Here is a 22,046-nt window from a genome sequence, read left to right as displayed (position 1 = left end):
GTAGTCAGTTTAATACCATTTATCCTTGCCATAGTGTTGGGTCTCTCTTGCTTCCTTTTGCTGTCCTAACAACATTAAATGGCTTTAATAAAGTGCACCCTCTCAGGCTCTGTGAGCTTTTATTTTACAAATAATGCATTTTGGACACAAATCATTACAAGAGACACAAGTTTGGCTACTCTGAGCAATAAGTAAGAAAGAAGAGGTAGAATTCACTAAGAACCCCTCCGTGAATAAACAGTGAGCATGGCTTTTATCATTTAATGAAAAATGGCACCATGAAGACTGCACCAGTGTAGTTTTAAACAGGTAACACTTACTATGGCTAAAATGCCTACACATTCACTGTAAGCTGACACCTCTCCAAATGTTAGTGAAATACTGGAGAATATAAGAAAACTTTTACATAAAATCTAATTTATTAAACAGCAAACATTTTCTTTTGAACACAGTCACTGTAAGGTTTCACAGTTTTCTGGTGTACACAAGCTAACAACTCATTCTGTCCAGCGGCTGACATGAAATAATGCAGTTTGCATTAATCTATATAATCGGGAGTTATGTGAAGGCGGAGTATCTCTTGTCCTCGCTGCACCTGCATAGTGATTTTGTCGCTGCTGCGGACGGCCTCATAGATCTCCTCTGAGGTGTTCACCTTGGCCCCGTTTATCTCCAGCACAATGTCTCCGGCTTGCATGCCAGCTCTGAAACAAGACATACGACAATTATATACCAACAAAAACAAACGTATAACGTATATCTACAGCTTTAAAAACAAAAAGACCCTCTTCAGTTATGAATCCTGCTATTAACACACACATAACTTTGCCTTTTCTTCACACAGATGAATCCTGATGTCTCAGTGCAATCCTTCGCACGTTTTGGTTTCTGTCACTTCTGCAGTTGTCCGTCACATTGTGTCCCCAAAAACATTGTGTTTTGTGAGATTTTTTTTGTCTACATTTACTGTGTTTCATTCAACTTCGACTTTGTGTTTTTCATCTATTTCCTGGTGCTTTCTTAAGTTGCTATGCATTTGAACCCTCAGGGCCACTGTAAATTCCCCTTAATACAGCAATAATGACAAAAGTAAAAATTTATTCTGTGTGCACCAAGTCACTATAAGTCTGTACAAACATCTCACATATGCCTGCATCTTAATTACAACCACAAACACATGTATTAGATTAAAGCAACCTCAATATAAGTTGCTGAACTTGAGGAGCTGAAAGAAGAAGCATCCTTTATGCTTACCTGTAAGCTGGAGAGCCCTTGATTACCCTGTGAATCAGGATACCGTGAGTCACATCCGGAAAAGATGAGTCTCTCAACCTCAGCTCAGCAATGATCCTAAAGGAACACACAGAAAACACCTTGTTTTAGATCAAACACTGCGCACTGCTGCTCTAACGGGGCATCGCTCGCTACATTTACCTCTGCGTCAGCGTCAGCATTATAACACCAATGTACCGCTGCTTCGTCTCATCCTTATGAAACCAAGTGCCTGGGAGAGGTGAGAAAAGATGTGTGAACTTCATGAAAGACTGCAGGTTTTCTAACATATTTTTATAACACCATGAGGTAGAAAGCCACATAAAAAGATGCGATGCATTGCTTTTGATTCTTGATCGTTTTCTTACTTTTTCTTTTGGCTGCTTTCTCCAGAAAAAGCCTCACACGATCAGACGGAATTGCAAAGGAGATGCCAGCGGTAACCTTAATGGTGTTTATACCAATGACTTCACCATCCTAATAAAAGGAGAGATAAGGCACTCTGATTTGCGGAACTATGAGATCAGATCCAACAACATTTAGTCAACAAACACCTGGCGCATCATCAACTGAGATGACTTGGCCATTTAAATTGTTCGGGCTAATCGCACATCAACCCCACACTTCTTTCACCAGGACACTGAGTGTTTAATGGGTGTGCTCAGTAAACACTCAAAGTATTATCATGGTTTTAGTTTCTGTGGTGTTAGCCCAATCAGCATGTGTTTGTATATACCTGTGGCTGAAATCAAGGCACATTTTATGACTACTTACTGGAGAGCACTTTAATTCCAGCACTGCATGCTGTGTGACTTAAAATAAACACTTCAATAGACTAGAATACATCAATCGGAAACAGGCTGCAACGCAATGGTTTTGCCACTGTATTGCATCACAAAGAGAGAGAGAGAGAGTGAGTGTGTGAGAGTGAGACACACAAACAGGACTTGTGACTCACCAGATTAATGAGGGGACCTCCAGAATTTCCAAACTGAAAAACAATTAGTCAAATGTGGCATTTAGAAACACGACAGGAGATGCCTGAGTCACTGAAAATACACTATCAACATATTCCAGTTTAAATATATTCTATTCAAGTACTCACATCAATGGTTGCATCGGTCTGTATGTACTCCATGTTGGAGTTGGACAGGCCCAGCTCCTTACTGCCTCTCTGCACTGAGCTGACAATCCCCGATGTGATTGTATTTTGTAACGAAAATGGGCTTCCCATGGCAACCACAAACTCTCCCTGTCGGATGTCAGACGACTGGCTGAGTGTGAGAGTGGGTAACGGGTTCTGCATGTCAGGGGAGAGAAAGAGCATCTGAAATAAAGCTCTGTGTTTCTCTGTCTGTGGTGAAAGCACACATGCTAGTTTAGCTCCTTTCACTGAGACTGGCCTGTATTTTCTTGCTCACCCTTGCAGAGATTTTGATGGTGGCGATGTCCGCCACAGGGTCGACATCCTGCACGATGGCATTGTACGTCTCTCCATTGGTGAGCTTCACACGGACGCCTCGCTTGTTGGCTACAACGTGGGCATTGGTGATGATGAGACCATCGCTGCTGATGATAAAACCGGAGCCGTTTGACACTGGGACCTCTCGTCCTGAGAACGGGTGTCTGTAAAGAAGTAAATGCAGCTTATCTTACTGACCCTGGTTTCTCAGGGTTAGTTTATATGGCAGGAGATACCGTATTGTGCAAAAGTCTTGAGCCACCCCTCATTTCTTTATGTGTGTCTAGGAAAAAGGAATATAAGTTCCTTGTTTTTACTGAAACATGTGCAAACATAGAGTAACGGTATATGAGGCAAAAACGGTGTTTGTACAGTTCTAATTAGTTTTAAAGTCAATATTTGGTGTGATCACCTTCATTCATCAACACACTCCAAGTTCTCTTGTAATCATTTTTGTAGTTTTCAGTAATAGTCTTTGTTTTTCTACCCAGATATGCTTGATTTTGTTTGACATCACTGTGATACTGAAAAAAATAAAAAAAAATAAAAAAATAGAGCTGTCACCAATCAAAAGATGGATTGGCAGATGTAGCATGTAGCATCAAGATCTGACGCTACTTTTCTGTTTGCGATTGCATAAATTTTGACATCCCCAACATCACAGGCTGAAATGCAGTGCACTGTGTTTTAAAGATGCATCTCTCAGGTCTTGTGTCAGGTTTTTTGCTGGATTTTGTCTTCTTTTGAATTTTATTTAGACAGACTGTTAGACAGGCCTGTCACTTCTTCTTTAAAAAAGAAAAAAAAAGAAAAAAGGAAACGTCCTCCACTTGTCCAGGTTCCTCAATTTTTTTAAGGACGCACTGCTGAGATGTGTCATGTTTTCAGCTAATAGTCTAAGGAGCTTGCAAAGAAAAGCGTCTGGACTTCTTTAAGTTGCTTGATGACGTTTCACCTCTCATCCGAGAAGCTTCTTCAGTTCTAAGGTCAAATGGTGGAGAGTCCCAGATATAAACCTAGTGGGAGTAACCCCCCACAGAGGGACAAAAGGACCCCTGATGATCCTCTAATCGCCTGAGCCAAGGTGTGAAACTGGGTGTGGACAAAAATGAGTTCATTGTGAAACCTGGCCCATGATAAGGTGGGGCCAGGTTTCACAATGAACACACCCGAAACTCTGGCTGATTGGGACCCACACCCAGTTTCACACCTTGGCTCAGGCGATTAGAGGATCATCAGGGGGTCCTTTTGTCCCTCTGTGGGGGGTTACTCCCACTAGGTTTATATCTGGGACTCTCCACCATTTGACCTTAGAACTGAAGAAGCTTCTCGGATGAGAGGTGAAACGTCTTCAAGTAACTTAAAGAAGTCCAGACGCTTTTCTTTCCAAGCTCCTTAGACAACGATGACCTGGATGACTGAGAACCTTCACAGACATATTTTTCAGCTAATACCTTTTTGGAGTCATCTTGATTCAAAAATACTACTTCATGCTTTTCAAACTCTTATCTTTGGCATTTTGCATAGATTCAGTTAAAGAAAAAAAACTATGTGTTTTTTTGACAAGCTGCATTAACAAAGTGCCTAAAAACACAATTCAAAAACTGGTTCTCAGGCAAGTTGTCCATTATTCCTCCAGTGAGTTAAGTGCCTTTTTAATCTTACTTCAGCTTCATCAGTCAGCATTACGTAGCTTAACCAACAATAAAAAGAAAAAAGAAAAACTCTTCAGGAAAAAGGTCAGGTAAAAGGACTGGACTGAAAATAGGTAAAAGCAGATCTCCTTTATGAGAACTGTTGCTCAAGTTAAACACACACAGTAAAAGGTTATTGTGACACAAAAAGTAAAGGTGGGGATTGACTGTCAGGACTTTACCTGATTCCACTTACTGATAAAAACAAGACTATCCACTGCTAAAGTATATCAGCAGCTGATGATGTTTTTTGAAAATAAAATCACAAATGCTTTGGGTCCTTTTCTGTTACATCTGTAATAAACAAAACAAAACAAAAACAAACAGACAAACAAGACCCTTTTCTCGTGTTTTCTGGTACATGTCCGGGCAAGCAAGATCAGCTTCTGGGACTGAGTGTTTAACTCCAGTGTGTGCTCTCACAGCTGTCTGAAATCTTGATTTAGGAACATAACCGAATAAGTCACACGCAGACACAGGAAAAAAAACTCACTGACATTTATTACCGTCAATGGCACCTCTCTAGTTAACTCACCTGCCCACGATTTCAATGTACACCACAGCTGGAGCAGATTTTTCCACCACATCTGCAATGAAGTTGTACTTAAATCGGGGGCTGTCTGGTTTGAAGGGAGAAGCGCACTGAGCCGATGGGAGGATGTGCTGGAGAAATCCCCGGGATATTGCCAATTCTTTGTCCCCCTTTTGGTCTTTTTCAGTGTCCAGAAGCACCGCACCACAGAGCCCCAAACCCACCGACACAGAGGTGAGCAAAGAGGAGCTTCTGTTGCTGTCCCGACCGTTTCTTCTTCTTCTCTCCCCAGCTTGAGCTCTCCTGTCCAGGCTTGTGTGTCCTCCTGCAGCCTCATGGTTACATATCACAGCAGAGACACGACTGGTTGTCCTCTCAGCTAACGAGTTAAGTCCTCGGGTCTGACACCAACTTTGAGTCCTTAATGCTGAAAGAAAGCCCCTATTGACAGCCGCTGCTGCCATGTTGCATCACTTTACTCGCTCAACGTCGGTTTGAAGGCAGCCAAAAAGCACTTTATATCCCAATGTTTGCAGCAGTCTGTTATTCACGCGCCTTCATTTAAAGTGTACCATTATCTAGCCCAGTCAGAATAACGGAAATACAAAAAAAAATTCCCCACCTATTAATTTTTAGCACAACACACTCAACACGGTAATGTCACTAAGATTGCGCCTGCGTGGTAAGGCACCTTCTTCTTCGGTGCTGTTTTTTCCTCCCTGGACTTTTGTGGGTTCTTTACTCATTACTGCCCTCTGCAGGGGAGAAAATGCAGGGGTTAAAAAAAAATCAAAACTGTCTGTGAGTTACAACAGAAACGGTCAGGTTTTGCATATTTTTGCATGTATATGCATGTTATCAAGATAGTAAAGTTTATTTATTAAGCGCGTTTTACAGAAAAACCGTCACAAAGCGCTGTACAATAAAAAGAGTACAATAAATAAGGCCTGTGCATACTAATTGCGTTATAGTATTCTCCTTAAGTACAAGTACCAATGATAAGTTGCTAGGCCTATGAATTATGACATATAAATTAATTAAATACATAAAAATTTCCAAAATATTATTGCTTTTACAGATAAATCCTTAAAGTTAAGGAAAAGCTGTCTGAATCTAATATTAGATATATCTTTTTATATTATTTGCTATGCAAATAAAGACTTTAAGTTAAGTGATTTTACTCTTGGGGAGCTCTTATCCACAAATGGAAAGTGGTTAGAGTAATACATGGCTACAATTAAAGAGAATAGAATGTGTGTGTAAAACTAGAAGAATTTAATAATTTAAACTACATGATAAAGAACAAATATAAGTTAAAATACACAAACATATCAATTACATTGCTATATATATATATATATATCAACTCAACAGCAAATATTATTTTTTTTGGGGAAAATTACAAAGGGAAAGAAATTAACATTATGTATTTATGTTTTCTGTATGTATCACGTGAAAGAGTCATCTTCTTTTTTTAAAATTCTTCATAAAGAAATTAATTATCAGTTACTTTTCTGAAGTCATATTACACTGGTTATCATTTTTTTAGTCTTAAATTTAATTGACATTTTTAGATTGAATTATATTGAATATTATATATGTATAGTTCTTCGTTTATCCATTTATTATTATTATTTACTTTTTTTTTACATGCTCAACCTTTGGTGAGTAATAAAAGTATCATATTTATTTGTATTTTCGTGTTAAATAATAAAAATTAAAAAAAAAAAAACCTTACAGACTGCAAGAATACGTTTTCAAACTTTTAAATAAAGTTTTATTCATAAAAACAAAACTCCAGAGATGAGCGGCAGTGACGTACTTGTTGTGAAAGTACGTCACACGGTTTGAGCCAAAGGCGGCGGTGATGAGAAATTTAAAATTTGCGGGCTAGCTCGTTAGCTGCTAGCTAACGCCTCGGATCTACAGTCAGGTAACTTCAGCTCGAGAATCATGGCTTCGTATTTTCATTTATTACAACAGACAAAACCGCAGTTTGAATCTCCGGCCAAAGTTTTTGCTAAGCTCAAATCCAAGGTGCAAAAGGAAGCGATGTGCGCAAAAGACGACAACGGTCCGCCGAACAACGCTCGAGAGGAGTACAGAGTTAATTTAAAGTCGCCCAGGAAGCAGCAGCAGAGGATCTGGGTGACCGAGGAGTTCGATGAGAATCAGAGGTTCGGCAACGAAGCCCAGCCTTTGATTCTCTCGCCCATTAAGAGTCCACAGAAAACCTCTCCGTATTCGTATTCAGACTGTATCCGCAAACCTTTGGAGGAAACGCTTCCAGTGGTTGAAATGGGACTTGGATGCACAAGAAGCGAGAGACGTTTCCTGGAGTCGACAGCCACATCTCACCCTCTCTTTCTGACTAATCATATCCACAAAGAACCTCCTCAGGTCAGAGACGCGGATCAGTTCATCCTCTCCAGCACGACTCCGTTGAAGGTTCAACCTGTCGAAAGTGACTGCAAGAGCATTGCTTCTGATGAAGAATGCGCTCCTCTCCACAAACCCCTGTCTACAGCCAGTGCCTTTTCCCCCATGGTGAAGAGGCTGAGGAAGAGAAAATGGGAGCAGCAGGAGTTTAACAAAGTCAACACCAACAGCACTGAGGAGGTGAGAAATGAACTCACATGTCAGCCTCGGCAGAGGAAAGCCCCTGCTGTCAGCGAGGAGAACACCCACAGCACCTGGATGAACATCAGAGGATGCTCCACTGACCAACCAGAGAGGATCCCCGAAGACATGTTCACACCAAGAAAATCCGTGGCAGAGAGACGTGAGACATTTTTTCCTGCCTTTCCCCACCTTACATCAGAATATAGAGGTGTATAGAAATCACCTGGTAGACGTCTACAATAGAATAATAATAAAATATTTCTTCTGTTTTGAAACAGGCTGTGGTGTTGTTTTGGAAAAAATTCCTATAATGTCTCCAGCTAAGATGTTTGCTTATATGAAGGAGAGAGAAAGCAAAAGGGCACTGCGGGGAGTTCATGAAGCTATCAATACCACGAGGGACATCTTTAATGCAGGTGAGTGTGCCATGGTGTTAAAAAAGCAGCACATCCGGTTTAAGCAGTTTCTATAGATATAGTTTGAGTTTTCCCAGGTCACTGTGCACAACACACCTTTGCTTATGGCACAATATCTTTCCCATAGGTAACTCCCTTAAGTCCAGAGACAGCCCTCTCTCCACACCTCACAGTGTTGGTGAGAGGGACGACAGTGTGTTTACAAACACCTCAGAAAGTGATGTTCCTGTAAGCCGGCACATATCAGAGTCAGCTGACGCTCTGACCTCGGCTGTGTCGTCGAAGCCCGTTTTGCTCGAAGACCCGCTCGTGCTCAATTCTCCGAAGATCTTGATTCCGAAGAGACAAGAGGCTGTGTTCAAGTGCAACAAGTGGCCTAAGCAAGCAACATTCCCCAGCGTGAGTAAAGCAAATGCCTATTAATGAAATATAAGTGAACAAATGGCAGGCCTTGTGTCGGTTGAGCCTGAAAACTGTTTGAAGAAAAACAGTTACTGATACATTTACATTTCAAGAGCAAATTGAAAAAGTAGGTCAGCGGCAGTTTGCATTTCCCTATACAAGTTTTCTCTGGTTCATCATTGTCCCCTTGTTTCCCTCCTTTGGTAGGAGAGTGTGATTTATCTCAAAAAGTGGTTCCTGAGGAAGAACAGCAAGGGCCTCTTTGTTGATGGAATCCACGGGTAAGTGTTGTTTGATGTAATTTTGAACTTTGTGAATGAGGAGAATGACATGATGTCAGGTTGCTTTTCTCATTTGATAGACATTTAGACATTAGACTTAGACATTTTTTTGGTTTCATCCAAAAGATTTTAATGAGGTTCATAGTTAACTGCTGGTCATTTCCTCCCAGGGAAGACAACATACCATGGAACAGTAACGTCATCATGCACAGGGTTTCTAATTCTATGATAAAGACCGTCTCCGGCAGGGTTTACATCCTGGTTGGGAAGATGAACTTGAAAGTTGAACCCGGTAAGCTGACTTGAACCTTTTTCCAATTGTGCGTGGGAAGAAATTAAAAATGGATAAAAGGGTGAAGCAAAGCTGTATAGAGAGAGTCCTATGCATGGTATTACATGGATTTACTCTTTCTTTTTTCCCAGAGTTTCCCAGGTGGTTTTTGAAAAAGTTTGAAAAGGGTTTTCCTCCTGACTGGAAGGCGCTTTACAACAAGATGCTGACAGAGTCGAGAGAGTAAGTACACTAATTTCACATCCCTGCTCTTGCGGTCAATATATTGTGTTTGTTTTTGCAGGGGGATTGTGACTAAATTAATTATTTTTTGTATAATTTGTTTAGATTGGTTGTTTTACACCTTTGGGCTTGGTTAAGACCTAAATTTTGTTTTCCTGTAGCAACCAAGGCAGAGGAAGACAGAAGAAAAGTGAAAGTAGTGGTATCAAATCGAAGAAAAAATCGGAGGCCTCCCTCATCAACAGTTCTTTGAACCAGCAAACTTCCTTTATGACATGTAAGTACACGATACAAACCTGGTGACGTGTTTTTTGTTTGTTTGTTTGTTTGTTTGTTTGTTTTTAGTGGATTTGGGGGCATGAATAAATTGTTTTTGTTTTTACAATAAAGTAATTTTACTTTCTCTGTTAATTCTCTCTAGCTGAATCCTGCCCTCCCATGGGTGCCCCCTCCTCTAGCATGAAAGTGTCTCGAAGCGGTCGAGTAATCAAACCACCTTTGGAGTACTGGAAAGGAGGGCGCGTCATTCTAGATGCGTTCATGAACGTTACCATCCATGAATGTTATAATACCTCCATCTGCAACTCTGTAAGCACCTAAAGTTGGGCTTGTGTGTGTTATAATTAAGGGTGAGTTACTTCAACTATATTCATTTTGATATTCCACAGGAGGTCAATACAACATTGTCTACAGGGATGTCGCAGGAGCCCGTCCGTGTGTTCTTGCCCTGCAGTGAAGGTAAAGACGCTCTTGGAGCTTTAGTCATAGCAGTGTGAGATTTTAAAGTACATGTTGCATAAAACTGTGTTCTCTGATCCTAGGTGAAAAGGAGGCATCAGTACTACTGAGGAAGGTCAAGGCTCCTCTTCACAGACGCAACAGAGTCAAGGCTAAACCAGACAGGAATCACTCTGATTTTCTCGAACCTGCTGCAGAGCTACTAATAAGCCCTGAGGAGGGGGCAGGAAGAATAACAAGGTCTGGCCAAAAGTGTCCTGCTAAAGAAAGAGAACTACATGTGGACACTGTCCTAAAACACCACAGTGATAATGAAAAGTCTTCAGCACAGAGATCACAGAAACAGTCACAGGGCAGCTGTAGTGCTTCAGCAAGATTATCTAAAAGTAAACAGGCTGTCATAAATTCCCCAGAAACTCCTTCAGTTAAAACATTACAGCATCTGTCATCAGATGATGAGTTATCTATTAAGAGGAAGAAGCGAGGACACAGTAAAGACAGCAGGAGCACTCACAGGGAGTCAAAGTCGAGCCACAGCTCTGCCACAAACAACTCACCAGGATCTGAAGAGGAAAAAGATAACAGAGAGCATTCAGCACTGAAGTCCCAAAAATATGGGTCACATGCCACTCGCAGGCCTACAAAAAGAGTAAATACAAGAAAACGGATCACAAATCCCCTAGAATCTCCCCCAGTGAATGATGAAACATCCCAGAATCTGTCATTGGACGATGAGTTACCCACAAGGAGACGGAGGGAAAGGAAAGGAGCGCACAGTAAAAGCAGTAGAAATGCTCGTAGCAGGCCTCAGCCAAAACATGGGTCCTCATCCACCAAGTCAGAGGATTCAGATAACTTGATGAGGCACAAACCAAAACACAAGTCAAGCAAATGCACCAGAGCACCAGCACCCACAAAGACTTTGGCTGCGCCCACGCAATCCAGCAAGAAACACAGTACGAACGAGGGCAGCATACCGCCGGAGCACGATGAGGATAAGTGGACAGAGGCAGAGCTGATGAGACTACAAGAGTGAGTTTTGTATCCGCAGTAAAGCCTTGTCGCTCTCTTGTGGTTATAATCGTGTTTTTCTATGTTCTGTTTGCCAGGGCTGTGTCTTACTATCCTAAGCACATGGCAAATTACTGGGCAAAGGTAGCACGGATGGTGGGAACCCGTTCTGCAGAAGAGTGCCACAGCCAGCACACATCCCAGGGAGCATCGTACAGTCCTGCTAAGAAAGCCACGAAACCCAAAAAGAAAAAGGTTGAGCCGCCCCAAGCTCCAGGTAGGGAATAGACACTTCTGGGATGTCGACTGTGCAAGTTAGTTAATTTGTGTACCATTTTAAGGTGTTTCATTAATAACTTTGAGGGATATTTTTCCAGCATTGAAAAGTATTACTTCACTATTCACTACTTTGTGTCCCATTATACTCTTTAAGTAAAATGGGACAATCTCATGCATACAGCCAACAGGTACCTTCATTATTGATCTACTGTTTTCTCTTTGAGTAATAAATTCTTTAAAATTTAAATACAGTCTAGAGCTTGTTTTGTTACACAGATTTGAACAAAGTATACACAAATTTAGCACCCTTACATAGCCTTAGCCGGTGATGCCTATCTGCCTGTGTTTGGTTACAGATCATCCTGTGATATCAGCCCGAGTGGGAACCCTAAAGAGAAAACAGCAAGTGCGTCAGTTTTTGGAGACTATGCCCAGGGACAATGTTGATGACGTTTTCAGCTCTGAATACATGCAGAACAAGCGATTTGAGGTTTGTCTCCCTTTCACAGGATTTTTATGAGTAGTCGTTACACTAAACAACAACTAACCATTCCTCTTGACCGTGCCTCGACACGCAGCTCCCTTCCTTGTATTCCGAGGACGAAGAAGACTTGGCAGTGTCGGACCTGGAACCCTTGACCCCTATGTCGGCACGTTTCCCTGAAGTAAAGACTCCTCAGTGTCTGCATATCACTCCAGGCATGATGGGTTCTCCAAACAGGTGGGCGAACGTTTGTTCTAACCTGAAATGAGATGAGTGCAGGAAAACAACGTTTTCACTTAATTTTTGCCTCGATTTTAAAGGGACAATGACGATAAGTACGTGTATCAACTGCAGAAGAGGATTAAAAAAAATCAGTTTAACGCCTGCAAGCTCCCACTTCCTTCAAAGGTACTTCTTTCCTAACAGGTTGGGTGTAATTTGTGACATTTTTCATCATGCAAGTTTGTTTCACACAACACTGTATTTCTTTTGACTTTCAGAGATTCACACCCACACCATCAGCTAAAAGAACAATGAGAAGATGTGGCAACACGGGTAAGTGTCCTTAAGAATTAGGTAACAGTTGTACAAAAGGAATATATAGATAAAAGGAAAAGAGTTCATAACTTTACAGGTAGAGTTTTGGTTTTTTGTCTTTGACCACATGTTTTGTTTATTTTTCCCCTCTTTTGCACTAGAAAACGATACATTCGTGGTTTGGGAGATGTTCCCTGGAAACAATGAGGCGCTGTCTGAAAGTGAAGAAGAGGAGGAGGATTTCTACTTCTCAGATAACGACTGATCAAAGCCAGAAATGAAATGTCATGTTGTTCATTTTATTTTTAAATCTGAAATTCTTCAAATGAGTCAAAATTAGCAGAGGAAAGGTGGGATCCCCCCACCTTGAGACATGAACAGCCAAACATCTGTTGCCAGTCTTCCTCACCACTTCAATGTACATAACTTCCAATGTTGTAACGTATAAATATTTTTGTGTTGAGACAATGTGGTCTACATTTAATAGTTGCAAATGTAAAATCAATTTTAATAGAGAATAAAAAAAGAACTGCTGCTGTCTTGCAGTACATCCTTGTAAATATAGTTTTTGTGTATCTGCATTTTTTTTTTTATATACCAAAGGGTTACTTATAATAAACCTTTTTTCCCCCCATTGTTAATTATTGTTTTATGCTTTAGTTGCACAGAGGTTGTTGGTGTTGATGTGCTCAAGTAGTCTTCAGGATGAGTTCTACAGGCTTCCTGAAGGAAATTCAACACTTTCTTTTGGCTGCCTTTTATTCTGTTCTTTGTCAAGACGATTTCACACTGCTTCAGTAATGCTTCCACATGGTACTGTCCACATTCATAATTATGACAAGATCCTTAACACCACTGATTAAAATTCAGTTCAGTACAGTTTTATTTATATAGCATTAAATCACAACAACAGTTGTCTGTGTGCTTTATACTGTAAGGTAAAGACCCTACAGTAATACAGAAAAACTCCCAACAATCAGATCCCAATGAGCAAGCACTTGATGACAGTGGGAAGGAAAAACTTCCTTTTAACAGGAAGAAACCTCAAGCGGAACGGCGGTCAGTCATCTGTCGCGACTGATTGGAGGTAATGAAACAGAACAAAAAGACACTGGAAGAGAGCCAAAGAGTTATTAATAACTAATATTTAAATGAGAGTGGCGTATAAACACATAGTGAGTCAAGAAGAAAAAGTGCATCATGGGAGCCCCAGCAACCTAAGCCTTTTGTAGTTTAACTAAGGGATTCAGTCCCAACTTTATGCTTTGTCAAAAAGAAAAGTTTTATGCCTAATCTTAAAAGTAGAGAGGGTGTCTGTCTCCCAAATCTGAGAGCTGGTTCCACAGGAGAGGGGCCTCTCTGCTCTGCTTCCTATTCTACTTTTAAATCTAGGAATGAAAAGTAGAGCAAAGTACTCTATTCAGGTGATACAGTATTTTGGGTCTGTAAGGTAAGAAGGTGCTTGATTCTTTAAGAATTTTCATTTTCATTGTACAGATACTGTACCACAAGATTTCTCTTCTGTACATACTGATGATGATGAGCCAGAAATGTCAAAACTGGATTAATCCCTCCATAAGATCAGTCCAGTTCTAATAGAAAAGACCTATCCCAGTCCTCATTTTCTTGCTGTTTCCTGTGGCTATTCACTGAAGCCACATTTGTGATGAGGCTTCAGTGAATAGCAGATGCATTTCTCAGGTCTTTGCTGGATTTTTCCTTTTTCTGAAGGATATAACCTTCACTAACTGCTTTTCCTGCTGTGGATCTTTTTTTTTTTTAGGCCTGCCGTTTCTTATCCACTTTCAATTTTTTCCTCAATTTTTTTGCACACCATGCCAAGATATGCCAAGTTTTTGGCTAACAGTTCTTTAGGAATCACCTTGTTGGTGCAAAATACTATTTAATGCTGCAAAACTGTGTGCCTATTGTGACAGGCTGCTAGTAACAAAGTGCCTAAAGAAACCATTTAAAATTAGTTCTTTGCTGTTGACCTGTCTGTTATGTGTAGACACAACGCTGGTTCAGTCCTTGAGTTAAGTGCCTGTTTTATCTTTGAACGATTCATAAGTCAGTGTTAAGTGGTTTAACAAACAAAGAAAGCATTCCTCTGAAAAAGGCCAGGTACAAGGACTGGGTACTTGGAAGCAAAATATTGAGATATGAGAGCTGACTCCAGGCTTTTGCACAGTACTGTACCACAACAGAAATATACCAGACTTACAATACAAACTTAGTAAATATATGTGTATTATTCAATTTAGTCTTTCCACACTGGTATGTGTTATTATAGTTAGGTTTTTTAAGTTTGCAATATTATTTTAGTTATTTTCTACCGTCTAGTTATTTTAAGTTAGCTAGTTTTTTTGTTTTTGTTCTTTTGCTTTTAGTTGGGGAGACAATTTTTCTTTCATTCCAAGTCCACAGTGGTGAAGGAGAAGTGTGAGTGGACAGAAATATCCAAACCATAGCAGGAAATTTACAAAACTTGCCTCCAAACCAGCAAAAGTGAAGCTGTGACACAGATTTGAACCCAGTTTACTTTTTCTATTTGAATACTGTTAAGGAGCAGCGTTTACGTGCAGTAAAAAAAACAAAACAAACATAAATAAACCAAAAATAAAAGTTAGCAGAACATACTACATTACAAACGTGTTAAAGGATCGGTGGTGGGAGGGGGAAGGGGGGGGGCAGCGGTTGCTAATCACGTGAAAACAAAGTCACATGACTAGTGCGCATACACTAACCTGGTCGCTTGAGTTTGGAAATCTGAAACAGGAGAGGACACCATGAACAAACTGTGAGTGCTTTAGATAACTTCAGAGCTTATTTACATAAATAATGAAGAGTGCGATACCGTGAACTGTTTAAACGTAGCTAACCCACGTTTTTTACGTCACTGGTGACCTATAGCTGCTGCTAATGTAGCAGGTTAAAGTGGCCGTGGGACGTTAAAGCCGTAATAAACTAAACCGCGCTTTTCTGTAATAGATGTAGCATTAGCATAACGCTATGTGTGCATGAAGGCATGAAGAAATGCGTATGATTTTAATTTTACCTTCTTACCTGAATCACATTGAGACGTCAAAGATGCACCAAGACATGTTTTGTTACCGACCTGAAATAACACTAGGTGCTAATTGTAGTTTTGACAAAACTTCCGGGTTTGTTTTGGGTGTATCTGATTTTCAATGCTTTGATTTCTCCTTTCTTCCAGCAGACTGGTCTTCTCCTTGCCCTTTTTATTCAGTTCGGTGGTCTGGAGTGGATATCTGGAGTCAGACCAGGATGTCTTGTGAGCAAACATACAATTTTAAATCTGTTATGATATGTATTATTTACTTTAAGTTACATCTGGATTTCTGCTAGCTATAGACTGTAAAGTGAGGTATGATTCATATGTAATTAATTACTGGGTGCCGTGTTTATTAATAAGTCTGTTATACCAGGTCTCCCAGCCATTTAAATGCTTGCCATTAATTTCTGACTGTTAAAATACATTTTCAAAATTTTTATTCCTCTTTACACAGGATACCACAGGAGTGGGCTCATGTGGATCGGGTTGGTCCCACAGAAGAGCTCGAACTGACCTTTGCCCTAAAGCAGCAGAATGTTCACCTGCTGGAGGAAAAGCTCAGGCTGGTGTCAGACCCTGACTCAGTTCAGTATGGTATGGATCTATCCGATAACTGCAACCTTTACATTTTAAAAACAGAAAGAAAAACTCCTTTAAACGTTAACCTGTGCTCGTTTGCACTCCAGGTAAGCATCTCAGTCTAGAGGAAGTAGCCTCCCTCGTGCGTCCCTCTGACCTGACCGAGAAAGTGGTGCATCGCTGGCTGCAGAGTCATGGGATTACAAACTGCCTTACGATTCGCACTCAGGACTTTTTGCAGTGCACCATGACTGCAGAGTAAGCATATTTCTTTGGCAGCATTTGTTCTGCTTACTCAACTCACTTGCTCATGACACAGTTAAAGCGCAAAGTCACTTCTTCAACACGAGTTCTGTAGCAGTGTAAATCTCCCACTAATGCTTGTATCTTGTGATATAGTTCCTCTTTATGCGGTTTTGGGTTAAAAAAAAAATCAGACATTGACCTGGAGTAAAATGAAATTCATAAATCAAGGCTGAGACAAGGAGTCGATTTCACTTACTAGAAGTTCCTGTTTTATCTGTTTTACATTGTTTCCTTTTTAAACACACATAAATGGACTTGCATGTGTTTGCATGGTAATGACAGTAAATGATAGTTGTACTGAATTCTTTTGTTTGCTTTTTTCCCTCAGGACTGCAGAGAGGTTACTTCCAGGAAGCAGATTTCACCGTTATATGAGAGATGGACATTATTTAGTGAGGTCTTCAGCTCCATACTCGGTTCCCGATGACGTTCATCATCACCTTGACTTTGGTGAGCTCCATTTCAAAAGCTGCTAATTATTATGTTGGTTTTTTTTAGACCTAGGTCATAAAGTTCTACGATTGCTTGCAAAAAAATACACCTACTCACATTTTGCTGCAAAAACTTTTTTTTTAGATCGCTTCTTTGTCCCGTTCAGTCCACTTGAATAGATGTCACTACTGCCCACTGGATCCTCAATAACCTTTTCATTACATTTCTTTTTACCAGGAATTTTATTTTGGGGAAGAGGATAGTGTCGCATAGGACCTAAATTTTTGGGTGGTTACTTAAATTGTCATTGTGGCCAAGAAAACTCCAGTGTGGCACCAAATATTCTCCTTCACAAGCTTCAGGGTGTTACAGTAGAACCCAAGTTTGACCCTGACCTGTGTGTGTGTGTTTACATGTATTCAGTGCTTCTGCAGTGTTAATGACCTGTTAAAGTCCTACAAATCACACTTTTAATCATCATATAGTGCTTTATTCTAACCACCTTAAGTACAGCCAGAATTGAAATCAGAAACCTTGCTGGTGTAAGGTGACGCTGCTAACCACTTTTTCCTTAGAAACTGTTGCTTGGTGTGTGGGTGCCGGTGCTTAGCCACAGGGTAATTTTTTACACAGAAGTTGTGGGTTTCTCTCGGATATTTCTGTTGAAATCGTAAATACCAACGTGCAAGTGGTCAGAATGGCACTTCAGTGACTAATCAAAAAAGGAATAAATAGAAACTACACAAAAAGTGGGTTTGAGATGCAGGTGAGGAGATATAGTTGGGTTCAAAGACTTCATCATTTTTTATGGCAAAGTCTTTGAACTTTATGAGAGCATCTCATATGATTAGGTTTGGATCTGCATTGACACTGCCGCCCCCGTGACTCTGAAGTACATAAGTGGTTAAGGAAGTGGATGTGGGATTTAATTTTTTTTAAAAATTTGTGTATGCTTCTGCAGTTGGAGGACTTCACCGTCTTCCTCCTAAGGGACTGGATCTCAGCAAGAAGCAGAAGTCTAAGGCAGGGTTTCACCTCGGGGTGACTCCTGCTGTTTTAAGGACTCGCTACAATCTAACATCAGCTGATGTGGGATCAGTTCAGAACAACAGCCAAGCTGTAGCTCAAGTATGATACACTCACCTTATTATTTAAGGGATGAAAGGTTAAATGTTGCAACTAGCCATATAACCTTCAGCTCCAAGTCTTTAATCTGACTATAACGTGGTGTAATTTTTCACTGTAGCTAGCTGCTTTCTCTTTTAGTTTTTGGAGCAATATTACCATCCCGCCGACTTGGCTGAGTTCATGGCCATGTTCGGTGGTGCCTTCCAGCATCGGTCTGAGGTGGATCGAGTTGTAGGAACCCAGGGGGGAGGAAAAGCTGGTATAGAGGCCAGTCTGGATGTAGAGTACATCATGAGCACAGGGGCAAACATCTCCACTTGGGTCTTCACCAATCCAGGTATGAGAAAGAGTTTGTCTTTCTGTTTTTAGATTATTCAAAACAAAATCATGATATAGAAATGATAAACCCTTTAGCAAAGAGGTCAGAGCTTGGAGTTAAAAGCAAGAAAAAAAACCAACCTCCACACAGAGTAACGTTTCTTTTTTCCCTTTAAATTGTTCTGCTGTGCCTCCAGGTCGCCATGAGTCCCAGGAGCCTTTCCTCCAGTGGATGATTTTGCTCAGCAACATGACTGACCTGCCCTGGGTTCACACTATCAGCTATGGAGATGATGAAGACAGTCTTTCTGCAGCCTACATGACACGCATCAACACAGAGTTCATGAAGGCCGGCGTCAGAGGAATCTCATTGCTCTTTGCTTCTGGTCAGTAATAACAGTAACATTTGTAATAGTAACATGTGTGTGACATGTTGTGGTGCTTTTTGTGGTTTTCGTCACCTTGGTTAAAAATGAGACTTGACTTGAATAACTGGGGAATTCTTTACCTGATCGTGTAAAGAAAATAAGAGGCTTTGTCTCCTTGGCAATATGTCACCTGACTGTAAAGTCACTCTCATTGTCAGATCATTATGTCACTTGAAACATGAATACAGCACCATTGTTTCATACTGAACCCCTGATGGCACGGCATGTGTACGCGATACCTTTTTGTTCTGCTTGCTTTTTATCACGGCTCCAAAGCAACAGTCAATAGGCTGCCAGTCATTAGTAAAATTTACTGCACCATCACCTGCCACCTCACTTATAATCACCCTGATCTTGTGTCGTGTTCAGGTGACAGTGGTGCTGGATGCAGACATCTGGGGAAAGAAAACACCTTCAGGCCCAGTTTCCCTGCCTCAAGGTAAAACATCAACTCCAGTTTTGTGAAACTAAAGCAGCGTGTAATTATTTGCAACAGATAGTTTACTATATTAAAAAAAATCTGATTTAAAGAGCTTCTTGTTTCCAGCCCATATGTGACTACAGTAGGAGGCACATCCTTCAAGAACCCCTATAAGGTCACGTATGAAGTCACAGACTCAATCAGTGGTGGAGGCTTCAGCAACATCTTTAAGATGCCCGACTACCAGGTAAAATCATCAGCCTTTAGTGATACATGATACATCTCCGTTCATTTATGTATCCAGTGATCATCGTGTGTTTTTTCCCCCCCCAAAAGTCAGTGTAAACAGTGCTATCTGTGCTCTGTGTGTGTTCCCACAGACCACTGCGGTGAATAGCTATCTAAAGACTGTAGCGGCATCCCTCCCTCCTAAGTCATACTTCAATACCAGCGGAAGGGCTTACCCAGACATGGCTGCCCTATCTGATAATTACTGGGTGGTCAGCAACAGAGTGCCTGTCCCGTGGGTGTCGGGGACCTCGGTCAGTATCCTTTGTAGCAAATAGAGAATTGACAATGTAGCAGAGGAGGAAAAAAGAAACAGAAGAACCATAAAATTAGCCCAATGGGCAAACTGACAGACTAAACGAAGCTGGTGCCTTTTTTCCTCTATGGGCTCCTAAAATGTTGCAGGTTTAGTTTTTTTGGACAGATAAGTTTATTTCCAACAAAGTACACTTGACGTGTATGGACATTCATCGAAGCAACATAACAAATACATTAGACATCTCTATATAAATAACACAGATTCTGTGGTTGAAATTGAGTTGGTCCCGTCTAATGAATAATAGAAATATTCATCTGACTTTCAAATCACCAGCCAATGGCTCATATAGAGTAAGACAAGTGCATTCATACCTACACACTGATATGCATACAACAAAAATGCACAATCATACATCTGTACATAAATATCTATACCTGTACCTGTAGTTTCCAGAACAGACTCTGTGCAGTTAGGATGGATCTGAGCAGGCAAACTCAATAGCTACAGGGGATTTGCTTTAAAATGAGTGAAGGTCTAAAAGGGTGATGCTTCATTCCCCCATGTTGCGCTCTTCAGATTCCTTTACATTTGGTACAAAAGCCTTACACATCATGGGAGGTTTATTTCAGTTAAAGAAATGTTTGTGTTTACAGAGTGTAGCCACCCCCATTCACCACCTGCTGCACCACCAACAGTCTGCACTTACCTTAAATCACTTGCTTTGAATGTCTGCTTCTTGTGGCTCATTGTATCTCACATGCATTGCTTACCCATCCAGGCATCGACCCCTGTAGTCGGAGGTATGCTTTCCCTCATCAATGATCAACGTTTCATGAAGGGCCTGCCTGCCCTGGGCTTCCTCAACCCCCGACTCTATAAGCTGAATGGAAAGGCCTTATTTGATGTAAGTGCAGCTAATTATACTATTACTGTAGATAAGTACTTGAAGTAATTATTGGAGGACTCTTGTTGTTACCAAACTATTGAAGAATGCTCCACTTGTATAGATTACACAACATAGACACTGCGACGCTTTAACCGAAAAACAAGCTTTGTTTACGCTGCTACTGTTATGACGGGTGTTCACTAAGGCATTTTTTTAAAACAAGAAACCAAATATCCATGGTCGAGGTCTGTTTCCTAAATGCCGTTCACTTTTGTCTCAAGGTAACTGAAGGTTGCCACTATGGCTGTCTGGACGAGCAGGTTCAAGGGCAGGGTTTCTGTGCCGCACCTTCGTGGGATCCTGTTACCGGCTGGGGTACGCCAAACTATCCTGCCCTGCTGGCTGTCCTCCTGAGTGATTAGCTGCAAATAACCCACCAGCGCCTGCTCTGAGAGTAGACGGCAGACACACAATGCCAAAGGCAAAAGGGTCGAATAGCTATACTCTAGGTTGCCTCTTTTGGTTTTATTCAGGTATACGTTTGAAGTTGAAGGATTATTGAACTCCTAAAGATTTTTGTTTGCTGAATCATTTAAGGATAATTGCATCGCCTCTCATTTTAAGGCTTCAAACTGTTCAAGTATGTTTGCCAGGGATAATTATAGTGGTAGTTTTTTAATACTGCACTACAGCTGCCATTTTCTGCTGTTCACTGCATTTATAACTGACCCAGATTTGAGATATTCTTGGCTTTACATCCATCCCTTTAGATACACAGTGAGGACGTACAGTTGGCTATGCAAAAAGATTAAATAACTTTATTGAAAAGGTGGAAATATATACTGTAATCACTTCTTATGCACAGCTTGTTTTAAAATAGTGCTGTTGATTCTTAATGACTGTGAGCTGGATTAATATCTGATCTGTACAGGGAATGAGACTTCCTAACTACTCGGCAGGGATAAACTAGGTACAAGTCATCGTGTTGTTTGAGATTTTTAAAACACCGCTCATGTATGTGCACTAAAAAGGGGAACATACTTTGTGGTGTGCTGATTAAGAGGACCTTTGAAATCTTGATTTGCTGCTGTGAAATGACAAGATGTGTTGTAATATGTGGATTTGAAGTGATTCAGCAATTCTACCCACCAGCATTGTTGTACTTGTTGTGAAAGCACTGCCTTTACTATTTTTGTGGACTGATTAAAGCCAGATTATGTACAACAAAATGTCAGATGGGTGTTCAGTATTATCCTCGATGTTTGAAAGTATGTTATGATGGTTGCAGTTTGGAAATGTGAGCTTATTAGAGCTTCCTTTGGCTGTCACAATGGGTTGCCACAGGAGCCGGAGCTACATATTCGACTTTACAACAATCAGCCTTTGTGGCACAACCCTCTCAGGGATTTTTGTCTCCTCCCAGTCTCAATCATCATTTACCTGTGGGTGAATTCATCAATCGCCACACTTTGAAGCTAACATTTTAATTTATTATTAATCAAGAATAATCTGCAAATTATGCATTGAAAATAAGTGTAAATAGATAAATGTAATAGAAGTGGGTTATGACTAAAGACCTTATACAAAAAGTTGAAAATTCTGCCCTGTCATTTCCAATGCAAATGTCAACACGGCCTCTGGCCTCTACTGTTTTCAGTATCCTGGCACACGAAGAAAAACA

At 40.7% G+C, this 22,046-nt stretch overlaps 3 protein-coding genes across 4 annotated transcripts; 2 read left to right on the top strand and 1 right to left on the bottom strand.

The window, feature by feature from the left end:
- Window positions 1–237: 237 nt before the first annotated feature.
- Window positions 238–5,630, bottom strand: LOC146612473 (serine protease HTRA2, mitochondrial-like). The gene is made up of 8 exons (XM_085379163.1): window positions 4,964–5,630; window positions 2,694–2,898; window positions 2,378–2,572; window positions 2,231–2,263; window positions 1,641–1,749; window positions 1,435–1,504; window positions 1,255–1,350; window positions 238–704 (listed from the first exon to the last, which is right to left on the bottom strand). The coding sequence occupies exons 1-8, from the start codon at window positions 5,422–5,424 to the stop codon at window positions 539–541; spliced, it is 1,335 nt and encodes a 444-aa protein (XP_085235289.1). The 5' UTR covers window positions 5,425–5,630; the 3' UTR covers window positions 238–538.
- Window positions 5,631–6,913: 1,283 nt separating this feature from the next.
- On the top strand, window positions 6,914–12,509 carry mis18bp1 (MIS18 binding protein 1). Its single transcript, XM_085343411.1, has 16 exons — window positions 6,914–7,742; window positions 7,861–7,998; window positions 8,126–8,397; window positions 8,608–8,681; window positions 8,852–8,973; window positions 9,105–9,195; window positions 9,357–9,472; window positions 9,617–9,783; window positions 9,864–9,933; window positions 10,017–10,965; window positions 11,043–11,221; window positions 11,580–11,713; window positions 11,802–11,944; window positions 12,028–12,115; window positions 12,208–12,262; window positions 12,406–12,509. The coding sequence occupies exons 1-16, from the start codon at window positions 6,914–6,916 to the stop codon at window positions 12,507–12,509; spliced, it is 3,531 nt and encodes a 1,176-aa protein (XP_085199537.1).
- Window positions 12,510–14,980: 2,471 nt separating this feature from the next.
- tpp1 (tripeptidyl peptidase I) lies at window positions 14,981–21,584 on the top strand. 2 transcript variants are annotated; one of them, XM_085342752.1, is made up of 13 exons: window positions 14,981–15,044; window positions 15,465–15,539; window positions 15,775–15,914; window positions 16,007–16,157; window positions 16,534–16,655; window positions 17,599–17,765; window positions 17,904–18,102; window positions 18,281–18,469; window positions 18,881–18,950; window positions 19,059–19,179; window positions 19,313–19,474; window positions 20,258–20,383; window positions 20,647–21,584. In XM_085342752.1, the coding sequence occupies exons 1-13, from the start codon at window positions 15,034–15,036 to the stop codon at window positions 20,785–20,787; spliced, it is 1,674 nt and encodes a 557-aa protein (XP_085198878.1). In that variant the 5' UTR covers window positions 14,981–15,033; the 3' UTR covers window positions 20,788–21,584. The 2 variants fall into 2 exon arrangements, with proteins under 2 accessions (XP_085198878.1, XP_085198877.1); XM_085342751.1 differs by having other exon boundaries at window positions 15,462–15,539.
- The last annotated feature ends 462 nt before the right edge of the window (window positions 21,585–22,046 follow it).

This window comes from Diplotaxodon limnothrissa, linkage group LG19 (genome assembly GCF_057381915.1).
Source record: "Diplotaxodon limnothrissa isolate DT_005_m linkage group LG19, D_limnothrissa_male_GT1.1, whole genome shotgun sequence".
Taxonomy (NCBI): Eukaryota; Metazoa; Chordata; class Actinopteri; order Cichliformes; family Cichlidae; genus Diplotaxodon; species Diplotaxodon limnothrissa.
This window is presented reverse-complemented; position numbering and strand designations above follow the sequence as displayed.